A 20895-nucleotide genomic window follows, 5' to 3' on the forward strand; every position below is an offset into this window, starting at 1 on the left:
TTCAGTAGAATTGAGAAAGCTTACCTTTCAGCTCACCTCATTTCGTGCCCGTGGACGATCTAGGGCTCATTTGAAGAAGAAGAAAAAAAGGACGCAATGATCTTATTTAAACGTTCAATCGAAAACGTTTGTACAAACGATCGACCCTGTATCATTCCTCCTCTTGCATCCTCTTCTTCATCCCCTCAAAAAAAAAACAACACCATCACTCGGTGGTCGTGTCGTCGCCGCTGTCGTGATACCGTTTTTTTTTAAATCTCTCTAATTTTTCCCGCAAACATTTGCCTCTACCATCTGACTCTGGAACGCGGAGCGCTGCTTGGTGCTGCTTTCGTGTAGGGGGGAAAAGCAACGCAGATTGATGGAGCAGGCCGTCACCGAAAAAAGTGAGACAACCGAATCCGAACACCCTTCCACATGGCCTTTGCCGAGCGGGGCTGAAAGGTTTTGGCGTGACTTGAAATTAATTCAAGCGAACCAAGCTGTCAGGTCGCCTGCCAGTGGTGTGGCCGGTAGGTGCCCGGGAAGGTCCATCCAAAGTCGCCGTCAATGTCGCGCAACGATTCCATTTTGTCGGTTTCGTCGTTGCCGTTGTGGTTGTCGTCGTGGACCACGTCGTTCAATTGTTTGCGTTATGCTGAGCATGAGCAAACACACCATTCGTACGATCAGATTGCCACAATAACGCGCGTACTCGCACACACATACACACACAACCGGCCAAACGACGTCAGCCCCAGGGAGAAGAAAAGGAATTTGCTTTTCGACCCCGCTGCTGGCAGCATCCGCCACGGATGGCTACTCCGGTTTTGCTACGAACTGCTCCGGTACACACACTGCCTATTTGCCGAGTGCATTTGTTTGGAGAGGTTTATTTTCCATTTTTTGTCGTTGTTGTTCTTGCGTTTGGTTCGGTGCTGTTGCTGTTGGGATCGATTTTATTGCCATGATCCTCGGTACGCCAGTACGAGGAAAGGCTTGATATTTACCGTAGCCCGTCTAGCTGCAGTGCCCCAGTTTGAACAAAGATCAACAGTAAAGTGGTAAGCTTAATGCATTTCTTTTTTACAATGTACAAGGGACAAACGCAAAAGGTGTACCACTGTGAGGAACAGTGTTTGTCTCGATTAAGGCTGTATGAGGAGGAATACGTACGAAGTACGAAGCAAACAGTTGGCCGATCGTTACTATTCGATGCTTGTTAAGGCTGCAACGAACCCTCATGCGTCCCATTCAGCGTTCGCCAGGATCTCTTGGTAGCGGGCCGTGCAGTACGTTTGATATTAGGCATTTTAGCAACTAAAGCGATAACACCAGGCAGTTGTAAAGAGGAAAGAAAAATATGTAATTCACTAAAAGATTTGCTTCTATTTGCGGCTTTCCACGGACTTTAGAAACTTTATTCAGTATCACGCAGCCGAATAGTCAGTCCTTGCTACGGGGGGACGGTCCATTCCGGGCTTGAACTCATGACGAGCATGTTATTGAGTCGTTTGAGTTAACCACTGTACCACGAGAAATTAATTGCTAGCCCCCTTTTCAGCCATTATAATGGATAAAAGAAGCTTATTTAGCCATCAAAACATGATCGATTCCAAGAAAAATATTCATCCAGTTGGTTTACAAATTCATTGAAAATACTTCATGCAAAAAAACTATAATCTTTTGAAAACTTAATAAAAATACAACATACAACAATAGCCAGGCAATTAATATAAGTTAAAATCCTCCTATCGTTTATTGAATATGTCTATGCAGCGTTGCAAAGGATCATTGGAACCAAATACATTTCGTTGAGGCTCTATGTACATAAAGTGCAAGATTTGTAAAAGATCTCGCATGAACGCACCAGTTTTGCTAATAATGCGGGAGCATCGGTTTTATTTCAGAATAATCCACATACAAAGCTGGCACGTGCTGTTAAAAGTCGTTCTTTTAGAGGTCACCTTGCTCAATATAACTCGGTATATGAACATCCCTGCCCACACGTAATGGGAACATGAAGCGTGAAAACCATTTTTGTACGGCTTCTAACCGATGAATCTACCCAATTCTGGTAGGGCACGATAATACTGAAACGTTTTCCAATATTGGACGTACTAGAGCACAAAAAAAGAGCTTTAAGGTAACATGCATCAGAAAAACTACAGATCAAACGATAAACAAGACTTTGGTAAGCAAGATTGCTGTAAAGTAACTTGATATTGTATCTTGGGTCTTTGTATAGGGGATATTGTACAGCCGATTGATGGGAAGATTTCGTCAGTATTTCACTAATCTATCTATCTATCTTCTATAAAACCAATCTTATAGCAACGACTAACGGTGCGTTACTCCAAACATCCACGATAACAGGTTGTCTTATCGTATGAATAAAAGCTGTAGGCACAATAGGTATCATAATATTAAATAGATACATAAGACATATGTTTAAATAACTGATATATAACATACATGACCGAGTCCGGCACTCTGTGACCTCTGTACCCACTAGTGAAGTGAGCTTGGCTTTCAGTGACTTATTGTTACCATAGCAGGATAGTCAGTCCTACGTATGGGGGCACGGTCTATTCGGGACTTGAACCCATAACGGGCATGTTGTTACGTCGTACGAGTTGATGACTGTACCACCAGACCGGCCCAAGCCGGGGGTAAATCTCAGTGATGCTTTAAAATTAAATGATTTAATCTACCTTTCCTTGGAAACCAATTCTTAAGATGAGCATATATTTGGCAAACAACATTACTGAACAAAAAATCTCTTATTGCACCACTTAAACTCACCATTGAAGAATTTTGCTAACCTTTTTCTGTGGATGAATTTTAAATGATGGTTTTAAATGCCAAACCTGTACGTTCAATAAACAGCATTCTTGAGGCACATTTTTACTAGTGCTTTTGTTTGCCCATACATATATTTTTTTGCATCAACCCACCACCAAAAGAACGAAACATACCTTCACCAAAAAGGTAAGACGGCGGTAAAAAAGGTTTAAACAGACGGAAGCAACAGAATCAAATCCAGAAAGAGAAGCAAAACAGCAAAAAAAAAAAAAACACTGACCATCGGAGTCGGTAGTCGGCATCTGAAAGATCTGACGAGTGGCCGATGTCCAGTACCGTCGGAACACTCTGTCTGTTCCACACCGACAGCGATGACGAGGACGACGGCGACGACGACGAATCCGTTCCGTTTAGGGTTCCCCTACCATAAAACAACACAGCAACAACACCGGAGATGCGTGCAATAAAATTATTAAATCATATAAACTTACTTCTGCATGTTGCCCCTGTTTCGGTGTCTCTCTGTGTTGGACTCGTCCGGCTCGTCCGGTTCCCAAATGCCCGCCGAAAGTGCTTTCATCCCCCTTTTCGTTGTTTTGGGACGACGAGGATTTGTCGTCACTTTGAGAAGTGTTTAAGTGTGCGTGCGTGCGTGCACTTTTCTACCAGAGGCAACCTCCGTTTGGCCTAGGTTCTGTTTGGGAATGCCCGAATCGTACGCCGATGGTCGCCACCCGCCGCCATCGGGTGGGCTGGAATGGACGTAGAGGTGGGCGGCCGACGGAGAGAGAGAGAGAGTACCAGTAGCAGCTCAATCACTCGATGTCCGTCCGTCCGTTGGGCGGCATCGTCTTTGATCTTTTATCTCAAGCATCACCGACTAATTAACCAAAAAACTTCACTGATCATTACTTCGCCCACCGCGCGTTCGGGGACCACCATTTCGTTCGGTTCGATCGGTCGATTGAAGCGACGGGACGGTCAGGATGAAAAGGGGATACACTAGCTGCACTTTACCTGTTCGTTCGAAACGGCGTCTTTCGAACACCTCCAACCGAGCGGTGGATTAAGACGTTCGGAAACAGGCTGCCGTGGCTGCAAACAAGCGGGGAAAGAGATTGTGACCTTGAGCGCAGCGATTGGGATGGGAAGATAGAGACAACCAACCAAAAAAGCAAGAAGCACTTTCGAAAAACATTTATTTACCTAAATAAACACAATTTACAACACCTTCCATCGTGCACACCCCCCTCCTCCCCTAGATCACTTCCGGTGTGGTTCCGTGCAGATATCGCAACGATTTCACTGCCGACAGCTTTTTCTCCGCGTACGATGAAATGTTAATGCAGCCGCGTATGTTCAGTACGCGCAGTACGCGACAGTTCTCCACGATATGCCGGATCGCCTTGTCCGTGATCTGCGTGCAGTTCTGGAGCTTCAGTGTGGTTAGCCGTGGCTCGCACTTGGTGATGATCTCGATGCAGCGGTCCGTGATCGTGCGGCACTCGCTGAAATCGACGACCTCGAGCGAAGGGCAGCCGAGCGCGAGTCGTTCGATGCCATGGTCGCTGATCTGCAGCAGCCGGGCCAAGCTGATCTCCTTCAGCTCCTTGAAGTTGAAGCAGCGCTCGAAGGAGTAGTCGGTGATTTTGTAGCAGCCAGCTAGTTTGAGGGATCGCAGGCCGATAAGATCGGCAATGGAGAACGATAGCTCGATGTCCCAGATGGCGAATGCTTTCTCCTCAAGGTTGACACCGGTGATGCCGGCATCCGAAATCTGTCAAGGAAAAGGGAAATCATCAATTCAGGCATTGGATCGTTTTATGATTTTTGTATTGAAATACAAAACGAATTTGGTTCATGAATCGAAGATTCTTGACAATAATCCGTAATTGGTTTTTTAGGATTATATTGGTCTTTTTTCTAGGAGGCGTCTTAAGTCAGGGACTTATCAATCACTACGCAAATAAAGTTTTGCTTAAGGCCTCGAGGTCGCTATTGGGGCCGAAAGCTTCTCTCTCTCTCTCTCTCTCTCTCTCTCTCTCTCTTTCACTCTCTCTCTCTCCCCCTCTTTCTTTCTCTCTCCCTATCTCTCTGTCTCTCTCTCTCTCTATGTTCATAAGCAAATTTTCATTATAAAATTTCTCGGGTTGGGAATTTCCCTATCAAGTTTCCTGTTGGACTCTCAAACCTAAATCCGCCACCGATTGCATTTAGTGGCAATTTGAAAGAGTTGTCAAAAATCAACTTTTTGGCTTTTTGTCTCGTTTTTTAAAATTTTTACAACCGACGGCATTTTTCACATCAAAATGAATAAAAATTTAGTCGAGCATGCTGTTCTTCTTCTTCTTCTTCTTCTTCTTCTTCTTCTTCTTCTTCTTCTTCTTCTTCTTCTTCTTCTTCTTCTTCTTCTTCTTCTTCTTCTTCTTCTTCTTCTTCTTCTTCTTCTTCTTCTTCTTCTTCTTCTTCTTCTTCTTCTTCTTCTTCTTCTTCTTCTTCTTCTTCTTCTTCTTCTTCTTCTTCTTCTTCTTCTTCTTCTTCTTCTTCTTCTTCTTCTTCTTCTTCTTCTTCTTCTTCTTCTTCTTCTTCTTCTTCTTCTTCTTCTTCTTCTTCTTCGACACAACGTCCTACGCGACCATGCCGGCCCATACATGCTTTCGAAGCTTACTACCATGCAGAAGTCCTTGCTATGGAGACGGTCTATATGACGCTTAAACCCGCGAAAGGTATATCCTAATATACTAAATATTATTGCAATTACTGACTTAATGATAAACACTATATTATGTTTCTGTGAATAAGGTGCTCGCCATCATTATTACACATGATCGGAGTGTTGCAGTCACTATTGCACTTTGAAATGTCATCTGATTTGAATAAGTTTATTTTTATTAGCTAACTTACATTTTCATTTTGTCTGACAATTACTCATTTTAGATCATGATTCACAAGTTTAGTACAATAAAATGGTGATTTTAAGAGGTGATCGATGCAATCGATGAAGACGATAGTATTTGCTATACAAAACAAACGTTGATTTGAATACGTTAATAATGGAAACTTTCAACATTCAAACTTTAATGTCCATACTGAAGTAAAAAGAAAATCAATACTTTTGGCAAGAACGAAAAGCATGGCCAAAATATCTATAGCCCCAAAATGAGCAACAATAGATATAAAAATAGATATACTTAATAATTTTCACACCCCCTGCAACAATACAATGTACCACCTTCTTGACAACACTTATCTCTAACAATGAAACTATCACCAGCAGTAAGAACATGCTCCCTACTGCCCCCAACCCCGCCGCTTTTCGCACTTACCTTCGCACAGCAGTCTAAATTTAGCTCCTGCAGCTTCGTCATGTGGTAGAAGATGTACTGTATCGACAGATCGTTGATGCTGTTCGAGCAGCCGCCGAGATCGAGCACGACCAGGTCGCAGAACTCGAACGACACCTTCGTGAGTGCCGCATCGCTCATGTTGGTCAGCAGGCCCAGGTACAGCTTGCGCACGTTGCGGCGATTGTGTGTGAACAGGCCGCCCACCAGCCCGGCATCGGTAATGCGCTCGCAGTTCGTTAGATCGATGTGCCGCAACCGTACCAGACTTTTGATCGCCGTAATGCCGTAGTCGGTAATCATCCAGCACCGGTTGAGGATGAGCGTCTCGAGCTGCGGAATCGAGCGGGAGATCTGTATCAGTGCGTAGTCGTTCAGCGCCAGCGACTTGGACAGATCGAGATGGGTGAGCCCCGTTTGAGCACGCAGCAGATCGATAATGCCCGGCTCGTTGGTGGGAATCTTTTCGCACACCATCAGCGCCAGGCTGCGCAGTGAGAGGGCGCGAATGTCGGCCAGGCCGCGGAGAAACACATTGTCGATCGGTGTACCGGCGAGGAAGAGATGGCGCAACCGATCGCAGGTCGTTCGCACAAACTCGAGAATGTGATTCAGCATGAGTACGCGCTGCCGCGCCTCGATGCTGCTGAAACACTCCGACACGTCGAGCGAATCTAGCCGCGGTGCAAGCTGTACCAGCTGGTCGAAGTGAAAGTCCTGGAAGCGATTGTTGCGCGCCAAACTAAGGTGCCGCAGCTCGGGCATGACGAGATTCCACGTGACCGTGGTGTTCTCGATCAGCTTCCACGCTTTGAACAGATCGGGACAGTTTAGGACGTGCAGGCGGCGCAACCGGGGCATGTACTTCAGGATCGAGACGAGCTTGTGCTTCCAGATGACACAGTTGTCGAACGTCAGCTCCTCGATGCCGTCGCCGAACTCGCTCCAGAACTCGCTCTTGTTGCCGAACACTACCTTCGTGATGCGGACGTCGGTGAAGTAGCGAAAGGATGTCATCAGTTTGTTTAGCGGATGCCCATTGTCAACAAACTCTATGTCGTGGATGTGAAGCCGAACGGCACGCTGGAACTCGATGTAGCGGAACGCATCGTACCAGGAGCGGCAGACGAGTGCGGCTGCACTGCGATCACTTGGATTGAGGTACTGGAACAGTTTGATCAGGAGCTAGAAAGATGAACTATAAATTAATGACTCAACTCAATACTGACGACCATCCCCGACTTACCTCCGGTGGCAGTGCTTCAAAGTTTGGCTCGAAGAAGTAAACAAAGCTATCCTCGTAGTGCACGTACAGCGTTCGCTCGATTCGTTCTACCAGCCGAGCTAATGCCATTTCGTGGTAGAATCCGGACAATCAAAACAACACCCAGCACACAACACAGATCTCGTGACACTTTTACCGGTATTCTGCTTTGGCACGACCCAAACAAATTCTGTGCCAAGCGCCAAGTTTCACCTTCACACAAGAACACGTCCGCACTATCTTTCCGAACTGAACGGGTCAGTGAATGAGGATCGACTAAAACTGAGAGTGTCCCGAAAACGTGTGTCTACTTCCTTGTTTGCTGCGCTAGAACCATGTTCGTTTCGGGTCGTGTCGGGTTTGTAATCGTCCCTGTCTCGCAGAAGATCAGCCGCAGATCGTGTTCTTAGATCGTGTGACATAATCGACGACAACGATGGTGACGAATGATATCCCGATCAGAAGTACGCGTCCCTTTGCCAAAACAACCGCATGCATTTGCGCATGTGAAAGCGTTCGATTACGTGCTGGCTACAGGTGGAGGTTATTTTCTGCGTTCTTGCAAGGGCACATGGGCAACACAGCAACACGGTTACGTGGGAAGAACGAGTAGAAAGTTGATACATTTTTGTTAGAAGATTAATACATTTAAACAAGAACGTTTATGTCGATCGGATCTATGGTCCATAAAAGATCTTGATATCTAGATGAAATCATTCGTCATCATATGTTTCGTGTTAGGTTGAATTTCATTTTCGATAAGCAAATTCTTCTTCATGTACTTTATGCTTTATTAACTCACAATAATGTACAAATAGCACTAATTTTTTCCGAATTATTTTGAATTCACGATCACCTTCTTTTAAAGCTATTTTATTGGGTTAAAATATATTTGGTCATTATTTCATTAGAGATTAAATATGATCTTAAAATTATCGCCCTACGACTTGTACACCTGTCTCAAGGTGGGTATCTTGGAAAGACGTTCCGCAATGTCCGGTGGCAGCTTAAAGCATCCTCTTACGTACAGATACTACGAGAATGTGAATAGAAGGAATGAAACATTGTAATTAGTTTCGCTTTCTTCGCAACCAGTTCGAAAAGTTGTAACCCACCTTCAAGTTTTTGCAGAACGTCACCAAATAGTGTAGACATATCTCCGTCAGCAGCGGGCAGTTGGCCAACTTAAGGGTGCTGATACGCTTCAGCTGAATCGCGATCATTTTCACACAGTTGTCGTTGATGTTGGGACACTCGCTGAGATCGAGATACTCTAACGTCGGACAGGTTGATACTAATCGTTCAACGCCAGCTTCTGAAATCTACAACCGAGAACGATCAATTACAATCCCTGCGAACAACCACAACCTTCCAAACCTTACCTGATGACACCGGGATAAGCTAAGCTCCTTCAGCTCGTTAAATCGGAAGCCGTAGCGCAGCGCGAAATCCGTCATACGATAACACCCGGACACCTTCAGCACGCGCAGCTTCTTCAACCGATCGATCGCGAACGTTTCCTCCACGTCCCAGATCGAGAACGTTTTCTCCGGCAGATCGATCCCGGTAAAGCCCGCATCCGTCAGCTGGAGTAGAAGAGAGAGAGAGAGAGAGAGAGAGAGAGAGAGAGAGATAGAGAGAGAGAAGAGAGAGAAAGAGAGAGAGAAAGGTTAGGCATGTTAAAGAATGCGTCGATCACGTTTTGCCTTTCCCGCGTCCCCGTAGCTATCCCCAACATTCTTGCTGTCGAGGTGTTAATTACACGCTGGGCAAGCGCAGTTCCCGCGCCGTTGTACCTTTGTGCTGCGCTCAATGTTTAAATGCTCCAGATTGACCAGATTGCAGAAGATGTACTGGGCCGACCAGTCGGTCATGCAGGTCGACGAGCCGCCAATGTTCAGCACGGTCAGGTTGGGAAAGTTTGCCCCTATCTTCACCACACACTCCTCGTCGAGCGTATCGAGCAGCTCGAGGTGCAGCTCCTTCACGATCGCACGATTGCTGAACGCGGCCCCATCGATGATGCCATGCTTGGACATGCGGATGCAGTTGGAAAGGTTGAGTGATTCGAGCTGCTGCAGCCGAAACACTTGCCGAATGCCGTAGTCCGAAATGCCCCAGCAGCCGGTCATTACAACCACCTGCAGCCCGACTATGTGGCGTACGATCTGTTCGACACAGTAGTCGGTGATGCCATTCGAGCCTGTTACGTCCAGGAAGCGCAGATTCGTTTGCCTTCGAAACAGATCGACGATCGCTGGCAGACGGGTGGGCATTTTCTCGAGATACGTTAGGCTTAGCTCATCCAGCAGCAATCCTTCCGCGTCCGCTAAACCTCTCAAAAAGATATCATCCACCGGAATGCCACTAATGTTGATCGCTCGCAGTACGTACTGCCGTCGCACGATAAACTTCTGTATGCAGCTCAGTAGGAACATCTTGCGACCCGTCTCCACCTGCCGGAAGCAGTTGGAAAAGTCGATCCGCGTCAGATTTGGCATCATCTCTACCATCGACTCGAACTGTAGCTGGCTGAAGTTGTTCTTCGCCAGCGAGAGTGTCTCCACGCCCGGGAAGTCGATCGTGTACAGACCGTTGTCGAAGAATTTCCACGTCCGGAAGAGATCATCCCGCAGCAGATCACACTCCACGAAGCGTGCGACGCGCAGGTTGGGCATGTGCTTAAACAGTGAGATCACTCGCTCCCGCCAGATCATACACTTCTCGAACGTGATCTCGCGCACGAACGGGCCATAGTTTTCCCAGAACTTGCTGTACACGTTCAGCTTGACGCGGGACAGCTTGATTAGTGGGTATTTGCGATCGGCGAGGATCAGGTTCATCACGGGCGGCTTGAAGTCATCGAAATCGACACCTATCAGGTGTAGGACCATCTGCTCGGCAAACCGGCAGTACTTGGACGCTTCATACCAGCGGCTGCAGACGTACGAGGCCGATCGGCGATCGCTCGTCGAGAGGTACTTGAAGATCTGCACCACGAGCTGTTTTGTGAAAAGATGAGCATGTTATGCTTCAGTTTTTTTACAGTCGCTTCGTATGAAAAGCTTCACTTCTTACCTCGACGGGCAGCAGCTCGAACTGGGGCCGAAATATTGGCAACGGTTTTCTGTGGTAGCGCATCCTTGACTGTGATCGCTCCGATGGTCGGCTAGTGAACTGCTGCTGCCCGGCTTGAATTAAATAATGATCGCTCGGGTGTCGGTGGTTCTGTTTCGGTTCGACGATCGAAAGTGTTCGCTCTTCGAACAAGGAAATGGCGCGTCGTTTACCACGATGTGGCGTGCGGCCGACATTTTGTTGTTGTTATTACGCAACACAACAAGCGAGAGGCATTCGAGCGACCCGGCGCATAGTTTAAATGTGCATTTGGCCGTACCGAGACGCCCGCATGAGGGGGAAACTAAAGCAAGCTTATTTTCGCTGCGCCTATTTTGAGGACGGCACCAACCTTTGGCAGCGATAAGTGCGGATATCAAATGACGATCATTACGCGGATGCGCTTGCTTTCCCTTTTCCAACAGCGATGCTTAAAGTTCCAATAACACTCATTACCCATTCCCTTCACTTACCTTTGCACAGGATTGAAGGTTAAGATTGCGTAGATCCTGCGAGTAGCAGCACAGATACTGTAGCGACGTATCCGTAATCGTCGCATTACTATCCAGATCGAGCACCTGCAGGTTCTTGAACATCAGCACCAGATAGTACATCGTGTAGTCGCTCAGCGTGCACAGCAGCGAGAAGTACGCCTCATCCACCTGGCGCGGACGCTTCCCAATAATCCCTACGCGCATCCCATAGTCCGAGATACGCTCACAGCTCGACACGTCCAGCACGCGCAGATGCTTCAGCGTGTGCAAATCCTGCACCCCTTCATCCGACAGCAACCAACAGCGCCGCAGCTTCAACACCTCCAACAGTGGACAGCTTTCCACGATCAGCTGCAGACAGATATCGTTCACCCCGATCGACGAGGTTAGATCGAGATGCGTGAGCCGCGTCTGTACGCTGAAGAACTTCAATATCCCCGGATCCTTCAGCGGTATACGATCGGTGTACGTGACGGTAAAGTGCGTCAGGTAGAGGCCACTCATCTCCGCCAGCAGATGCCAGGCGACATCATCAAAGCACGGAATGTCACTGATGTTGAGTGCCTTCATAATGTTCCGATTTTTGCTCACCAAGCGCATGACGCGCGATATCATCGTCATGCGCCGGGAGAGATACAGGTTGATGAAGCAGTTTGACACATCGATCGATTCCAGTGCCGGCGCCGCCTCAATGAACCGCTCAAAGTGATACTCGTTGTAGTAGTCACACGCTGCCAGCGAAAGATGCTTCAGGTGGGGCAGCGTGAACGGGAACATCGGCTCGTCCGTGCTGTAGTCCAGCGTCCAGTGCTTGAACAGCTCGTCGCACTGCATCAGCTCGAGCCGCTCGAGCACGGGCAGGTTCTTCATGATCGTGATAAACTTCTTCTTCCGTATCAAACAACAGCGCAGCGTTAGCTCCCGTATGTACATCCCGTTGTTCAGCCAAAAGTCACTATGCTTGGTAAACTCCACGAACGTAAAGGACAAGTACGGGTACGTTCGCATGGGCTGCGAAAAGTATTTAATCGGCCCCTCCTCATCGTTGAACTCGATCCGATCGAAGTTGAAGTACATCTGGCGCTGGAACGGTTCGTAGTAGTGAGCCGCCTCGAACCACCGCCGGCAGGCCTCGCTGGCCGCTAGCCGATCGCTGTAGTTCAGCTGCTTGAAGATCTTCAGGATCAACTCCATCGGCAGCAGATCGTAGCGTGCGGTGAACTTCCCCTCACAACTAAACGGTTCCATCCAATCGCAGTACTGTACCGGCACGGAAATGTTCTCCTCCACCGTCGGCTTCCACTGCACGCTGGGAAAGAGCGTGAAAATACTGTTTCTTTTGCGCTTTTCCTGAACCACCTCCTTTTTCGGATCGGTCTTTTTCCTCGACGATGACCCAGAGCCGGACGAAGAGGAGGAACCCGCTTTGGAGCTGCTGGCACTGCTCGACTTTCGACTACTTTCAGGCTGTTTTGTCTGATCGCTTGACTCGCCAATTGCACCATCTTCCTCCACACTGACCATTGGCGGCGGTTGATCGAGGGACTTTGATCGGGAGAGCACCTTGGCGGGAGGCTTTCTTGCGGGCAGGAACACACTCACGGGACACACAAAATCCATCGCGTCTCGGTGGTGCATGTGAAGCGGGCGGAATTGACAGACTGACTGAAACTGAATCCGAGGCTCGGTACGGTTGCGTTAGATCCTTCTTCCCCCATCGCAACCGATTCCGAGCGGATCGAGCCGAACGATTACCGAACGGGACGGCAGCTAGGTAGGGTTATGCAATCACGGGTTTTACCGTAACGCGAGCGCATCGCTATTCATATAGTGAGTGTTTTTTGCCGAATGAAAGCGAAAGTATTTACCGTAACGGGTGAGAGATTGATGCTGAATTGTGCATTTAACGTTAGTTGCACGCAGAACAGTACATTTGAGGGTTAACTGACCAATGAAAACGTATTGGATTGCATACATTTAGGCTATTTATTTGCCTGAATGTACGCAATAATATGAAAAAAGGTTATATTTGGCTATGCATAAATTTATTGTTTTATGTTTAGCTGTTTAATTTTATTTTATTTTCTTACGTATATTAGTATCAAACGCCTAAAGGTATACATTTTAGCTTTTGGTGATTTACTTACAGGTTAACTTATGAGCCTTAAGGTATGAAATTTGTTTCTGTATTAAATTACTTGTTTTACTTACTGATGATGCTAATGGACTAAACCGAAGTTTACTAGTTTGAAAAATAGTAGTTCAAAAATTAATCATGTTTGTAAATACATTGCATACCCTCGGGCGCTATTCATCATTCTTACCACATCGATTTCATTATTTATTTAAAAGGCCCTCATAGCATACAGAGAAAAAATGGGAAAATTAAAGATGGTTTCTCAATAACTTATAAAACTGTTTAAGTAAACTATTTCTATGGTTTATTCCCTTTTTTTGTTATGTTTTGTTTCCTATTTATATCGATTTACATAGTACACAGCTGGTTTTCTGTGATCCAACATCATATATCCAATAGACTTATTCCGACGTGCCTGAAAGAGGAAAAATTGACATATCTTAATACCATAAGTCTACAGTCTACAACAACTGAACACAAACGACACTAAACACTGGACGCTTGGCCACGAACACGAATACAGCACGATGGGACAGCACAGAGCACAGACACAAAGCGGCTAACACTTGGGTATATTACGTAGGGTGGAAATTTTCTTCAACCGCTCCGGTGCATCCTTCGGTATTTTGGGGCAGCCGCGTATGTTGATGTACCGCAGCGCCTTCGCGTACTCTACCAGCGCATCCACACTGGCAACCGTTAGCAGCGGAAGTCGCACGAGTTTGAGTGAACGAAGTCGCACGAGATTTTTCGCCATTGCCACCACACATCGATCGTTCACGTGGAAGCAGTCGCTCATATCGATTTGCTCCAGCGCAGGGCAGTTGAGGGACATTGCTTCAATCCCAGGCTCGGATATCTACAATAAGACGTTGTAGTTTTATCTTCAGACAGAGGTTTTAAGGTCTAGTTTACTTACCTGCACGCAATGTGCCAGATTGAGTTCACGCAACTCTCGAAAGCGGAATGCATGGGTCAGCGTAAAATCGGTCACCTTGAAGCACCCGGACAGCTGCAGCTCCTGCAGACTGCGCAGCTCGCAGATGGCGAATGTGGTCTGCGTGTCCCAGATCTCGATCACCGCTACTGGTAGGTTTTCTCCCGTAAGCCCGGCATCAGAAATCTGGAAATCAGAAATGCAATAGATCCTTTGAAAACTGCAACAATCTAGCACAGAGTCCTTTCCCCGCTCACATACCTTAACGCATCCATTCAGCCGCAGAATACGCAAACACTTTAGATAGCAAAACAGAAACTGTACCGAGGTGTCGTTCATGCAGTCCGAACCGCAGAAGTCGATCACGGTAAGGTTGAGCAGCGTCAGACAAATCTTCAAGATCACACTATCCGTCAGCCCCGGCAGCATGCTCAGGTACAGCTGGCTCATACAATCCCGTCGCCGGTCAACGATCGCCTTCATAAACCCACGATCACTGATCTTATCACAGTCGGACAGATCGAGCACCTGCAGCCGGTCGAGCTTGTAGATCGATTCAACGCCAAAGTCCGTCAGCAACCAGCAACCATTCAGCTTGAGTGTTTTCAGCATCCGAAGTGAAGTAGAAATCTCAATCAGCGCAAAATCGGTCAGATTCAAAAATGACGACAGATCCAAATGTACGATCGCCGACTGGCAGCGCAATATATCGATAATTCCCGGATCCTTGATCGGTGCCCGCTCGAAAAAGGACAGACTGATCTGGCTCAGCGACATGTTTTCAATCTCGGCAAACTGCTTCAGAAACAGATCATCGTACATGGTGTAGCTGAAGTCGACCGCTTGCAGCTTCTTCTTGCGCATCTTCATGATCGTCAGAATGGTGGTAAGTATCTTGACCCGCGTTGGTGCATCGATCTGCTTCAGACACTTGGAAATCTCCAGCGCACTAATGTTCGGTCCCATCGCGACGAGATAGTACAGATGATCGACGGTGAACGCATTGCTTTTCCTCAGTGCCAGCTTGCGCAAACATCGGCATACCGGCTCGATCCGCTTCAGCTCAACCGGGGTCCAAGTTTTGAAGAATTCGTCCGCCTCCTCCAGTGCTAGGCACTCCAAAAACGGAAGCCGCTTCAGTATCATCGTCAGCTTGGACTTTGTGAGTGTGATACAGTTGCAGAACGTGATCTCGCGCAGATACTCCCCGAACACGTCCCAGAACTCGCAGTACCCGTTGAACTGGACGCGCGTCAGCTTGATGTTGGAAAAGTGACGAAAGCTGCGCAGAAAGAGGGCGATCGGGGGCGTCCCGTCGCAGATGCTGACCTCCTCGAAGTGGAAACACACCTCGTCCAGGAACTCTCGGTAGCCCATTGCATCGAACCACCGTTTGCAGGTGAGGGCAGCCGCATCACGATCCACCCCATTGAGGAACCGAAATATGTTCAGCAAGATCTGTTGGCGATCGAAGAAAGCTTGTAAGCATTCAGCAAAGCATTCAGCAACTCTTACCTCCATTGGAAGATTGTCAAAGCCGGTACGAACACGCGGCCCCTTCAGGTTGATGTAAAACACATCGTCGTGAAAGGGAAACTCACGATCGTCGACCTCCACGATCGGTTCCTTCGGTGTCGGCTTCTCTTCTTCGCTTTCATCTTCCTCCTCTTCGTCGTCATCGTACCCGCCACCGTCCACACCGTGCCCGAACCCGTAGTAGTGCAGATTGAACCAACTCTCTATCGACATCTCCATCTTGTAGGTTGTACGAACGCACGAGACAGCGACACAGCTCGGACACACGGTTCGGATGCCAGGCTACAACTGCTGACTAGCGCGCTGGTTGAATTCTGATTCTATCAAACCCCGTTTCCGCCTGTTCGGCGTGCTCGGTTCTGCGTCTATTATTAAGCTCACGATCGGTCACGATCAACACCCGTTCGATACGACCGAGACATTGACACTGAAGAGCGCAACCGAAGAGCGCCTAATGCGCCTGCGCGAAAGCACATCCGATCTGCAGCAAGGATTGCTCAAATTGTTTACAAACAAAAGTCGCGCCTCAAAAGTTCACTGTTTCGGATTAATGTGGGCCAAACGATCATGAAACATGTCTCATGCCCGAGACCAGAATTTCGTAATAGTACATGACACCCCTTTTACGCTTACCTTACTGACTATTACGCCCGATCATGGTGGTTTTAAAATAGAGCTACACCGTCTTTCTTTTTACTCGTTTGGCTTTCACTTGTTTATTGATCGTTTCAGTACAATTGGTAAAGTGGTAGTAGTCATAGGAACCCTTCACCATCTGGGGACGGGACGCCGCTACCACTCGACGTAGACCGCCTTGAGCGAGCGATGGTTCGCGAGCCGTTCGCGCGGTTTTCGCACCCGCCGGCAGTCGATCATGTGCAGGTACTGTAGGAAAACTTCAAGCACATAAGCGAAAGGTGGATCACACGGAACGACACGGACAAAAATACAGTGCGGACGAAACGGTGTGTGTGTGTGTGTGTGGTTGTGTGTGCGTGTGCCTAGCTGACGGGCACGAAGCTTACCTTCAAGTAGCTACAGTTTCGTCCGATTATCTCCAGGCAGGCGTTTGTCAGCTGGGGACACTTGTTCACTTTGAGGGTTCGGAGCCGCTTCAGGTTAGCCGTCAGCATCTCGATGCAGTTATCGTTCACCAGCGGACACTCGCTGAGATCGATAAACTCGAGCGCGGTTGCCACTTGGCTCAGGACGGCAATCCCCTTCTCTGAGATCTATTTTTGAGGGAGAAGAGATAAAAAAAACCAGACATTAAACAAGCTCATACAGTCATAGAGCAATAGCATCTGTAAAGGGACACTTGACACTCCACCTGATAACAACGCGCGAGATGCAACTCCTTCAACTCCGCCAGCTTGAAAGCGTTCTCGAGCGACAGGTCCGTAATGCGGTAGCAACCGATCAGGTTCAGTACGCGCAGCTTAAACAGCCGATCGAGCGGGAACGTTTCCTCCTGGTCCCAGGTGATCATCGGCTTTACGGGCAGATCGATCCCAGTTAGGCCCGAATCCGTCAGCTTCGTGCAGCAGTACAGATGGAGCTGCTTGAGCGACACCAGATAGTAGTTGACGTACTGCATCGTGGCGTCCGTTGCCGCATTCGGGCTGTTGCTTAAATCCAGCACCTGCAGCATCTCGTAATTCAGCGTCACCTGTATCAGCGAGTAGTCGCTCAGTGTGGGCAGCTCGCAGAGGTACAGCTCGTGGAGGTTTTTCACCTTCCGTCCGATCACACCCCTGTACATCGCATGATCCGAGATGCGATAGCAGTTGGACAGATCCAGCACCTCCAGATTCACCAGATTGACGATGTTCATGATGCCCTCGTCCGTCACCAGAATGCAGCGCCGTAGTTTGAGCGTTTTCAGCTTCGGCAAACAGGTCGTGATCAGCTCCATCACCTCATCCGTAATGCCGAGCGACGAGGTTAGATCCAGATGCACCAGATTGGTTTGCCGCACCAGGAAGCTGATGAACCCGGGCGCTTTGATCGGATGCCTGCCCACCTTCCACTCCAGGTCCTGCGTAATGTTCAGGTCCGGCTGACGCCTCAGCAGATCAATGATCGCCGCCGGTATCTTGTCACAGAACGTCATGCTGAACGTTTCCAAGCTCAGCCCCTCGATCATGGACAGTGTGCTCAGACAGATATCGTCGATCGCAAGCGTCCCGTTAAACTTGAGCGTGTGCAGCTGGAACTGGTGCATGTTGATAAAGCGCATAATGTGCTCCACCATCGCGACCCGCCGATGGGACGCAATCATCTTGAAGCAGTTCGACAGATCCAAATGCGCAATATTCGGTGCGAGCGTCATCAGCTTGTTAAAGTGCAGCTCGTCCAAGAAGTCATTGTTCGTGAGCGACACGTCGAGCAGGTCCGGCAGCACAAAGTGAGACTCGCAGCAGCTTTGGCGCTTCTCGAAATACCACGACCGAAACAGCTCGTCGCACTGCTCTATTTTCAGCTGGCGCAGATTTGGCACGTGCTCCAAGATGTACAGCAGCTCGGTATCCTTGATCAGGCAGTTCTTTATCGTCAGCTCGATCACGTGCTCTCCAAACAGCGGCCAGAACTGGCTGTTCCCGTAGAAGGTACAGGCTTTGATGGCGATGCGCGGGAATATCCGGAACGCGCCTAGGAAGCTCTTGATCGGCGGCTCGTAGTCGGTAAAGTTGACGTTCGTGAAACGGTAGATGATGCGATCGCTGAACGGTAGGTAGTAGTGGGCCGCCTCCATCCACCGGTGGCAGGTTTGGCCGCAGGCAAGCCGATCGTCGACCGAGATCTGTTTCATCACCTTCAGCAGCAGCTGTTGGGGAAGAATGGTCGGTTGGGGAGTTAGTTGTATTGTTGGAGGTTTCAGCACACCACCTTCTCCCTTTTGGAGAGGATCTGCTTAACACTTACTTCCATTGGGAGATAGTTAAAGCCCGTGAATATCTCCGGCTCGGGCGTTGGCTGTTTGGGAGTAGCTTTAGGTTTCTTCTTCTTCTTCTCAACAACTCCGTTTGTATGTTCTCCGTCCTCCTTGGGAAATGGTAACGTGAGCATCTCCATCTCCGGCGCCGGTGCCTCCACAGGAGTGTTGTGGTTTTTCGCAATAAAGAAGTCCATCATTTTTGTTGCTGCTGTTGTTCGCACACACGCACTTAAGGGACAAAACGGTGCTTCAGGGAAAGCACTCCTTATCGTTAGAACTCAAACCGCTGACTGGCGCTGGTTAGCAAGAAAAGCAACATCGGAAGCCATCCGCCGAGAGTATCCGCCGCCGGTGAGTAAGTGAGGCTGCTGTTTAAAAATAAATTCATCCAACGGTGAAACGGTGGAGGGTCAATCATCCGTAAAGCTTGGACGAGGGAAGCGTGGCGGTTTGTTTGTTTGATGTTTGCTGCCAAGAAAAGGGAAACCTAGCGAATGGGAAAGCTCTGTTTCTTGGTGTGTGTGAGTGTGTGTTTGTTTTTCTTGATACAATCACATGGTAGGAGTGCGGAAAAGCGTCAACGCAGGGTGAAAATAAAAAACACAACTTCTTGTTTCGTTACATTTGAGTTAGTTTGTTACTCATGGGGAGGAACGCACATATACGCTTGCTGTAACGCGTTTCTATTTTTAGTCTTTTTCCGAGCAACTATATTTTAATTGAAATACATTGAAAAGGAAGATTTTCAATTAGAGAGAATGAATTTGCATCTTCTTTCTGTAAATTCAGTTTTCAACACAACCACGTGCTTCACCTCCGCAATGTAACGGTCCGAGCATTTCTTCAACTGTCAATTTTGAATTTGACAGCTCATCGAGTTGCCATCGCGCATGTTTTTGGGCCTGGTTGTAAACAATCCCACGAGTTGTTGTTCGGTTTACAGCCGGGTTTGGCAAGGGGCATTTCATTGGAAAGTTGTAACTTGTAAAGATATCGCTCCACCATGTTCCATATAGCTCGTGCACCTTTGTTTAGGTAAGATTCGTGTACGCTCGTGGGCTTCCGCAAACAAAGCTAATCTTGTCCCATTTTCTCCATCACCCGGCTGCCGCTTGTCCAGATTACATAAGTCACAGAGCATCCGAGTGCTGCTGTCCTGCAATAGCTTTTCCTCCGACTCGAACACTCCCGGCGATGGTAGCGATAAACCAAAACCACCAAAAAAGCCCACAGCTCGACCCGCGGCCGACGCGAGTGAAGGCGATGGCAGCAAAAAATCGTCCGCCGCTCTGAACCGCCTCAACGAGCTGCTCGCCATGATGAACACCGAAAGCGAGCTGAAGCTGGTCAAAAAGGTCGATCTTCCCCGTCCGAAGGGCAAGAAATCGCAGGATAAAAAAGCATCCTCCGACAGCGATTCCGATTCCGACGCGGAGGAGGAGCGCCCGAAAGATCTCGCCCAAGCGACGCGCAAAGTGGCCACCGCGCTCGGGGGCGACGCGAAGCGCACCGAATCGGAACTGCTCTCGAAGCTGCTCGGTACAGCGGCACCGGCCGCCGATGGGGAAAGCAACCTGAACGACATCATTACCGGCATGGTGGTGGACAGGAAGGCACAGAAGGCGGCGCAAGCATCTGGCGGCGACCGTGAGCCAACGCGCAGCACGCTGGTGAAGAAATCGATCGACTCCAAGCGGGCGAAGCAAAGGCGCACGGAAGAGGGGGTTGCTGGTGGTGAGCAGGAGCGCTTTGGCTCGAAGGATCGGTACGAGCGCAAGCGGTCTAGCGCGAAGCAGACGGCCCACGCCGCACCGGGCGGTCCGGGCAGTGTGAAGCTGTTCGGCGAGGAACCGTTGGGCATTTTTACCGACCAGGCCGCGCTGAAGGAAAGCCCCGACAAGCTGCGCACCTGGCAGCGGCTGAACGAGCGCGAGCTGCGGCTGGCGGTCACGCATCCGCCCGCAAACTACTTCCAGAAGATGGCCCTCTGGACGGAGCAGGGCAAGCTGTGGAAGTTCCCGATCGACAACGAGCAGGGACGGGAGGCGGAAGCGACCGTCCCGTTCACCGAGCACGTGTTTCTCGAGGAGCAGCTGGAAGGGTGGTGCCCGCGCAAGGGCCCGGTCCGCCACTTTATGGAGCTGGTGTGCGTGGGGCTGTCGAAGAACCACTACATTACGGCGCAGGAAAAGCGCGAACACATCGAGTGGTTCCGGGACTATTTCGAGCAGAAGAAGGAACTGCTGCAGGACCTGATCGTGGCGGAAGCGGCCAGCAAGGCGAAGGAGGTTGAGAAATAATCATTAATTCCCGTAAAATAGAATACGTTCTAGAGAAAGTGCGT

The 20895-nt window shown here is 48.8% G+C and overlaps 5 protein-coding genes across 7 annotated transcripts; 1 reads left to right on the forward strand and 4 right to left on the reverse strand.

Moving 5' to 3' along the window:
* Positions 1-3966: 3966 nt before the first annotated feature.
* Positions 3967-7699, reverse strand: LOC120904211 (F-box/LRR-repeat protein fbxl-1-like). The gene is made up of 3 exons (XM_040314033.1): positions 7375-7699; positions 6111-7313; positions 3967-4561 (listed from the first exon to the last, which is right to left on the reverse strand). The coding sequence occupies exons 1-3, from the start codon at positions 7480-7482 to the stop codon at positions 4043-4045; spliced, it is 1830 nt and encodes a 609-aa protein (XP_040169967.1). The 5' UTR covers positions 7483-7699; the 3' UTR covers positions 3967-4042.
* A 460-nt stretch (positions 7700-8159) lies between these two features.
* LOC120903734 lies at positions 8160-12669 on the reverse strand. Its single transcript, XM_040313332.1, has 5 exons — positions 10983-12669; positions 9189-10394; positions 8775-8978; positions 8508-8714; positions 8160-8425 (listed from the first exon to the last, which is right to left on the reverse strand). Exons 1-5 carry the CDS (start codon positions 12639-12641, stop codon positions 8333-8335), a joined length of 3369 nt encoding a protein of 1122 aa, XP_040169266.1. The 5' UTR covers positions 12642-12669; the 3' UTR covers positions 8160-8332.
* A 758-nt stretch (positions 12670-13427) lies between these two features.
* On the reverse strand, positions 13428-16000 carry LOC120904370 (F-box/LRR-repeat protein 15-like). 2 transcript variants are annotated; one of them, XM_040314289.1, is made up of 5 exons: positions 15593-15998; positions 14339-15535; positions 14060-14263; positions 13720-13999; positions 13428-13555 (listed from the first exon to the last, which is right to left on the reverse strand). In XM_040314289.1, the coding sequence occupies exons 1-5, from the start codon at positions 15830-15832 to the stop codon at positions 13542-13544; spliced, it is 1935 nt and encodes a 644-aa protein (XP_040170223.1). In that variant the 5' UTR covers positions 15833-15998; the 3' UTR covers positions 13428-13541. The 2 variants fall into 2 exon arrangements, with proteins under 2 accessions (XP_040170223.1, XP_040170222.1); XM_040314288.1 differs by lacking the exon at positions 13428-13555 and having other exon boundaries at positions 13562-13999; positions 14339-16000.
* Positions 16001-16299: 299 nt separating this feature from the next.
* LOC120903941 (dynein regulatory complex subunit 6-like) lies at positions 16300-18859 on the reverse strand. 2 transcript variants are annotated; one of them, XM_040313620.1, is made up of 4 exons: positions 18539-18859; positions 16944-18440; positions 16639-16845; positions 16300-16509 (listed from the first exon to the last, which is right to left on the reverse strand). In XM_040313620.1, the coding sequence occupies exons 1-4, from the start codon at positions 18746-18748 to the stop codon at positions 16486-16488; spliced, it is 1938 nt and encodes a 645-aa protein (XP_040169554.1). In that variant the 5' UTR covers positions 18749-18859; the 3' UTR covers positions 16300-16485. The 2 variants fall into 2 exon arrangements, with proteins under 2 accessions (XP_040169554.1, XP_040169553.1); XM_040313619.1 differs by having other exon boundaries at positions 16300-16498; positions 18539-18858.
* A 564-nt stretch (positions 18860-19423) lies between these two features.
* LOC120900843 (28S ribosomal protein S31, mitochondrial) lies at positions 19424-20892 on the forward strand. The gene is made up of 2 exons (XM_040308351.1): positions 19424-19586; positions 19672-20892. Exons 1-2 carry the CDS (start codon positions 19555-19557, stop codon positions 20849-20851), a joined length of 1212 nt encoding a protein of 403 aa, XP_040164285.1. The 5' UTR covers positions 19424-19554; the 3' UTR covers positions 20852-20892.
* The last annotated feature ends 3 nt before the right edge of the window (positions 20893-20895 follow it).

Source organism: Anopheles arabiensis, chromosome 3 (genome assembly GCF_016920715.1).
Source record: "Anopheles arabiensis isolate DONGOLA chromosome 3, AaraD3, whole genome shotgun sequence".
Taxonomy (NCBI): domain Eukaryota; kingdom Metazoa; phylum Arthropoda; class Insecta; order Diptera; family Culicidae; genus Anopheles; species Anopheles arabiensis.

Excerpts from the sequence above, each read along its gene's own strand:
- LOC120900843 (XM_040308351.1), top strand. The coding sequence starts at position 19,555 with ATGTTCCATATAGCTCGTGCACCTTTGTTTAG. Across the intron at positions 19,587-19,671 it reads GCTCGTGCACCTTTGTTTAG|ATTACATAAGTCACAGAGCA; the intron begins GTAAGATTCGTG and ends CCGCTTGTCCAG.
- LOC120904211 (XM_040314033.1), bottom strand. The coding sequence starts at position 7,482 with ATGGCATTAGCTCGGCTGGTAGAACGAATCGAGCGAACGCTGTACGTG. Across the intron at positions 7,314-7,374 it reads TTGAAGCACTGCCACCGGAG|CTCCTGATCAAACTGTTCCA; the intron begins GTAAGTCGGGGA and ends TCATCTTTCTAG. Across the intron at positions 4,562-6,110 it reads ATTTAGACTGCTGTGCGAAG|ATTTCGGATGCCGGCATCAC; the intron begins GTAAGTGCGAAA and ends TTTCCTTGACAG.
- LOC120903941 (XM_040313619.1), bottom strand. The coding sequence starts at position 18,748 with ATGATGGACTTCTTTATTGCGAAAAACCACAACACTCCTGTGGAGGCA. Across the intron at positions 16,846-16,943 it reads ATCTCGCGCGTTGTTATCAG|ATCTCAGAGAAGGGGATTGC; the intron begins GTGGAGTGTCAA and ends CCTCAAAAATAG. Across the intron at positions 16,499-16,638 it reads GAAACTGTAGCTACTTGAAG|TACCTGCACATGATCGACTG; the intron begins GTAAGCTTCGTG and ends GTTTTCCTACAG.
- LOC120903734 (XM_040313332.1), bottom strand. The coding sequence starts at position 12,641 with ATGCACCACCGAGACGCGATGGATTTTGTGTGTCCCGTGAGTGTGTTC. Across the intron at positions 8,715-8,774 it reads GCTTATCCCGGTGTCATCAG|ATTTCAGAAGCTGGCGTTGA; the intron begins GTAAGGTTTGGA and ends TCTCGGTTGTAG. Across the intron at positions 8,426-8,507 it reads CGTTCTGCAAAAACTTGAAG|TATCTGTACGTAAGAGGATG; the intron begins GTGGGTTACAAC and ends ACATTCTCGTAG.
- LOC120904370 (XM_040314288.1), bottom strand. The coding sequence starts at position 15,832 with ATGGAGATGTCGATAGAGAGTTGGTTCAATCTGCACTACTACGGGTTC. Across the intron at positions 14,264-14,338 it reads GGCTGAATGGATGCGTTAAG|ATTTCTGATGCCGGGCTTAC; the intron begins GTATGTGAGCGG and ends TCTGATTTCCAG. Across the intron at positions 14,000-14,059 it reads ATCTGGCACATTGCGTGCAG|ATATCCGAGCCTGGGATTGA; the intron begins GTAAGTAAACTA and ends GTCTTATTGTAG.